We start from the raw sequence: 5,635 nt of genomic DNA, 5'->3' as shown, positions 1-5,635 counted from the left end.
AGGGTTAAATGAATGGGGGAGGGGGCTGTTTTGCTTAATCTGCAAAACGCGCAGTATTTCGGAAATGAACTTCTGAATTGGGGTTTTCGGAAGTTCATTTCCGAAATATGACAAATTTTGAAAAAAAAAAGGCGCTTTCGGAGATGCATCTCCGAAAACACCTTTTTCTTGCGTTTCAGAAATGCATTTCCGAAGTTAGGGATATATTTGATTTTTCACCAGAGGTGGACTAGAAGGTAGGGAGGTGGGCAAAGAATTTTCCTAAAAACAATCACTAAAAGTCTTTTTTTTTTTTTTTTATAAATTCTTTCATGCCTTTTCCTTTTATTTCATCAAATTATAAACTCGAATGTAAGTAATAACATCTACCACAATTACCACAATGATTCAACAATAGTATAAAATGAGTCATCAATAGTATACAATTGTATAATTCATTCTAACAAATTTTAGAGTATGAAAATATCTTAGTCTTCTAGCTTCTTCACTTTTGAAAACTAATCAAACTTATAATCTCCCAAGTATTTGGGCCTCCTAATATTGCACTTGTTTCTTAGAGGAAGTATGGCCCATTCTCTTCATGGCCCATAGCATCATCATGGATCACAACAACATTATGCCATATTCATCTTCAAATAAATAAGTTCACATTACACCTCAAAGACATAACAATGTTTAGGATATAGAGGAACAAAAATACACATTGGTATTTTTCATGTCATATGGTTCTACTTCTATCTGCTTAGGATTCTTCAAGGGAAAGCCAGCATCTTGAATACTTCTAAGTCCTTTATTTTGTTTTTTATTCTTTGTTGGCCACATATGCATCAAACTTATCAAACAAGACAAAATGGAATGTGTTCTTATTCTATTTCTTTCTTTAAAAAGAAATTTCAAGGAGTGAACATCACATTCTACATTTTTATTACTTTTCTTCATTGTATTTGTAGTAGAATATTTCTATTTTTAGATGCTTTAATAAAATAAAATTTGATTCCTCTAAAACAAGAGGAATATAATCCATTTCACATTGACATTATTGATACATAAATTTATTTTTGTATAGTTATATATTTCTTCACTTATAAAGAATAATTAATTTTTTTTAATCATTTTATTCCTAATCCCTTATTAAGCCAAAATTCTTCAACTTTAAATAGTTAAATTATTGCATAGTTAATGTTTCTATATAAAGCAAAATTTATATTCCAAATTGTCCCAATTACCTATGTGAGTGACAAGGACTAATTGATAGAATTCCAAGCCAAGAATCTTTTTTGACAAACATGTGAAAAGTGAAATGTGGTTTCTGATGCTTTCAAGGAAAAAAGTATAAAACAAAAGTTTATTCTATAATTCATGTAACTTTGAATTCTTCTCTTAACTTTTGGAATAAGGTTCTTCCATTTGTCATGGAACAAAAACATATGCAGGCACAAAGTGTTGATAGGTCAAATAAATTTGATTCTTAATGCAACGTGTGAGGTTTCTAAGAAAGCACAATTCTATTGGATAAGTTCTTTGCTCTTATAATCAAAAAGTGGAAGTGAATGAGATCCTGCAATGATGAAAGTAACAAGAATCACATATCTTTTTTAACTACCTATCTATATATATTGAATTAAGACATCTTTGAGATTACAACTAAGGCTTGCAAAGTGTTGAAGAACTTCATTAGTTTGAGTTGAAACCCGAAAGGAAGTGCTCTTGAAGATTTTATAACAATTCTATTTCACTTGTCAACAGGTAAAAAAAATTATTATTGTGAGCATGTTTTAAACTATAGTCAGAAACCCATCAAATTTTTCGATATTGTGAAAATTGAGGTTAATTATAGTTGATACAATCTCAATCCTGATTGCGTTATATATATAAACACATCAAGTTTTTCGATATTGTGAAAATTGAGGTTAATTATAGTTGATACAATCTCAATCCTAATTGCGTTACATATATAAAATACTCTAAAATTTCTGTGGTTGTTATTAACTCAGACTACGACCACAAAATATACATTTTTCAATGTTTCAAAAAGTCAAACCGACCGATTGAAGCAATTGAACCTAAGTTCTGTACTATTTAAGTCGGTTGAACCATCGTCACTTTTTCGGTTTTATAATTTTATTTTAAGATATTGATCTTGAGCATAATCATTTTCTATTCTTGGAATACTTCTCCTCTTCTCTGTGTGGAGAAGTAATTTTCTGTTTTGTATTGGGTAGAGCATCCCTTTTGCTCTTTTAATACCATTGCTTATTTAAAAAAAAAAAAAAAAAGATAATTTTTTTTTTCTTTCCATTGAAGAGAATATGTACTACCATCAACATCAAGAAGCAAGGAACATGCATGCTTTAAGGATGCAAATGCAAGAAAGAGGAAATGGAAGTATAGATACTGGACTTGTTCTCTCAACTGATGCTAAGCCAAGACTAAAATGGACACCGGACCTTCATGAACGTTTCATTGAAGCCGTCACTCAACTTGGAGGAGCAGATAGTAAGTTGATGCACTGGCGACGTAAAAAAATTTATATACCTTTTTTGTTACCTGTTAGTGCATATCAATTAAATCGAATTATGTATATAAAAATTGCGACTTTTTAAGGTAACTTGATTATTATATTCTTGTAGAAGCTACACCAAAAACAGTATTGAAACTTATGGGAATTCCTGGACTTACATTATATCATTTAAAGAGTCACCTACAGGTAATTATATCACTACTTTCTTATCATTTCTATCATGTCGTATAATCATTTTTAAATTTTGGTCCCTCTATTTTTAATCTGTTAGACAAAAATTTTCGTATTTTATATGATTTTCAAACATAAAGTGTAATATGAAAATCCTAAACTTGAATAATAGAAAGGTACTATAGTCGGTTTGGAATCGAAAAGATCGGTATAATTGACCAAACTTTGTGATCAAATCTCGTATGTTCTTTGTTCGTGTTTTTCGGTGTTTAGTTATTTATAATGATTTATCTTTTCTTGATGCAGAAGTATAGGATCAGTAAGAGTACAAATGGACAAACTAATACTTTCAACAATAAAATTGGTGAGAAAAAATTTATATAATATGCTTTCATTGTCTTTCATAAGAATATGATGAACATAATTTGAAAAATGAAAATGAAAATGAATTTATCTTAGTAGCAACACCAACCATAGAAGTGGAAAGCAGAATGCCAGCATCAAGTGGAATTCATATGAAAGATTTAAGCATAGGACTCCAAACAAACAAGTAAGAATAAGAACACATACATTAAGTTTCCATTGTTCAAAATTCAAAACAATATTGTTTAATCTAACAATGATCATTACCAAATCTAGAAATTCAGATATAAATGAAGCATTGAATATGCAAATTGAAGTGCAAAGAAGACTACACGAGCAACTCGAGGTATAAAACATCATTCAGCAACTTTAGAGTTTAGAATTTAGGATTTATAAAAATATACCTGAATGCGTCATTACGTGCCTTTACGCAGGTACAACGACACTTACAACTACGAATAGAGGCTCAAGGAAAGTACCTTCATTCAGTGCTTGAAAAAGCCAAGGAAACATTAGGAAAACAAAACCTAGGTACTATGGGACTTGATGCTGCAAAGGTTCAACTATCTGAGTTAGCATCAAGAGTATCCAATGAAAGTCTTGATTCTAGGTTTTCACAAATAAAAGAATTGAATATGATTTTGCCTCAACAAACTCTAGAAGGTGAAGCCATTGATTATTCAATGGGAAGTTTCTTAGCCAATAGTGAGGATGCTCAAAGAGACCAAAAAATGAATAACAATGGCATGAATTTGAGAGCATATAATGGCACATTTTGTGATGAAAAGAAGGAGAATATGATGTTTCTTTCCTCATCAAATGATAAAGTATTAAAGGGTATAATTTTTTACTCTATCTGATCCTATTTATAATAAAAAAAGTAGATTATTTATGATCGGTTTTTATAGTGTAGTCGACAGTAAACAATTGGATTAAGAGTGAAAAAAATTTCAATCTCTTAATCTAGTTGTATAGAATCAACTGATCGGTAAAACCGGGTTATACATAACCCTAGTTCTATTTATTTTATTTTCTAAATATAAAAAATAATATATTTTCAAATGTATTACTTATTAAAAGTGTTTCGTTCATCTGTCTGATATATATAATATTTTGTTTCTTATAAATAGGACCGAACGGAGTATCAGGAAATACTTCTAGCCTCTTATCCATGAATATAGGAAGAGTTCATGAAGAAGAATTTATTTTGAGGAGAACTATTTCAAAGGAAGATTTAAAGGGTGAAGAAGGGAAAAGAAGAAAAAGTAATGAAACTAGTGGAATGCAACTTAAACTTAATAGTGAAAAAATTTCTCAAGATTATAGACTAGCTAACTTTGAAGTGAAACTAGACTTGAATTCTCATGATAACAATGATGCTTCTTCTCACTGCCAAAAAATTGATTTGAATGGTTTCAGCTGGAATTGCTAGGACTTTTAGATGGAATTGCATCTTATTTTGGAGTATGTCACTTGTAACACATTCGATAATAACTTTGTTGAACAAAATAAATAATTCTCCATTCAACAGATTGTATGCAGAATTACTTTTTTTTAGGTAGATTAAAAGATAAATGAAAATATTATATACTTTGATTGCTATATGTATTGAATTTGATTTAAATGCTTAAAATTTTTTTCTTTTGAAAATACTCTTGGGCTATGGTTCAACTTCTGACAGCGGCATTTATTTGTAAACAGATTATTGATACTTATAAATCAACAATTTTTTTTTTTTAAAACATTGATTTAAATGCTTAAAGTATTTTTTTTCTTTTCAAAATGCTTATATACACTTGCATTTGGTTGTCGTTGGATCGGAACAACGAGACACTCTTTGTATCATTTAAGAAAATGAAAAGTTCAATATAACAATGATATTAATCACACCAAATATTGATGCTTGGGACAAATTACAATGACAACTAAATAAAATATTCTCAAGCAAAGATTTACCCCCTAACAAAATATTGTAAGCAAATCCAAATCCATTTAGATAAAAGACGAGTACACAGAATTTTGTTTATTCAATTCAATCAAACTGATCTATTATGAGAGATAGGGCAGATATGTGATTCACTATACTTTATCGAAAATTGTTACAAGAGATTATACATGAGTTACAAGAAAATAGTCTCTAAAATTTTCAAGAACAAATCTTATTTTCTACCTAGTATTTCTCAATCTCTCAAACTCTCTCTATATATGAATCACACAAATCCAAAAATATTTAAAATTGTTTCCAATCCCCTTAGATACCTCAAAAGATCTCCAAAATTCTAAGAATACACTTCAGTTTCTACCATTTTCTCTCTAAATTTCCTTTAGCTAGATACTTGCAAAGGTCTGGCAAATTTCAAGAATACAATCTTAGAAATTTCAACCTTAGTCTCTCTAACTAGAATTACCATTTCCCCCTGTCTTTTTTTCTTCCTAATAAAAATGATAGAGATAGATATTTATAACTACTGAAACCTTAAAGATTCCAATCGGACCTAAAACACAACTCATCACTAAATAGATCAACGAAACGACCTAGCGTAAGACATGCAACCCTCCCAACTTGCCATTAACCCCCGA

At 29.8% G+C, this 5,635-nt stretch overlaps 1 protein-coding gene across 2 annotated transcripts; it reads left to right on the top strand.

Moving 5' to 3' along the window:
• The first annotated feature begins 1,606 nt into the window (after window positions 1-1,606).
• On the top strand, window positions 1,607-4,583 carry LOC131598847 (myb-related protein 2-like). 2 transcript variants are annotated; one of them, XM_058871418.1, is made up of 8 exons: window positions 1,607-1,746; window positions 2,305-2,496; window positions 2,631-2,707; window positions 2,999-3,056; window positions 3,155-3,242; window positions 3,332-3,401; window positions 3,490-3,892; window positions 4,186-4,583. In XM_058871418.1, exons 2-8 carry the CDS (start codon window positions 2,310-2,312, stop codon window positions 4,485-4,487), a joined length of 1,185 nt encoding a protein of 394 aa, XP_058727401.1. In that variant the 5' UTR covers window positions 1,607-1,746; window positions 2,305-2,309; the 3' UTR covers window positions 4,488-4,583. The 2 variants fall into 2 exon arrangements, with proteins under 2 accessions (XP_058727401.1, XP_058727400.1); XM_058871417.1 differs by having other exon boundaries at window positions 3,152-3,242.
• Window positions 4,584-5,635: the final 1,052 nt, after the last annotated feature.

This window comes from Vicia villosa, linkage group LG4, assembly GCF_029867415.1.
Source record: "Vicia villosa cultivar HV-30 ecotype Madison, WI linkage group LG4, Vvil1.0, whole genome shotgun sequence".
In the NCBI taxonomy this organism is placed as follows: domain Eukaryota; kingdom Viridiplantae; phylum Streptophyta; class Magnoliopsida; order Fabales; family Fabaceae; genus Vicia; species Vicia villosa.
The sequence above is the reverse complement of the archived record's forward strand: the minus strand, read 5'-3'. Positions and strand labels throughout refer to the sequence as shown.

What these genes read in the sequence shown, in the direction of transcription:
- LOC131598847 (XM_058871417.1), top strand. Translation starts at nt 2,310, where the DNA reads ATGTACTACCATCAACATCAAGAAGCAAGGAACATGCATGCTTTAAGG. An exon ending in ATAGGACTCCAAACAAACAA is followed by an intron (nt 3,243 to 3,331) that starts GTAAGAATAAGA and finishes TACCAAATCTAG; the next exon opens with AAATTCAGATATAAATGAAG. An exon ending in GACTACACGAGCAACTCGAG is followed by an intron (nt 3,402 to 3,489) that starts GTATAAAACATC and finishes GCCTTTACGCAG; the next exon opens with GTACAACGACACTTACAACT.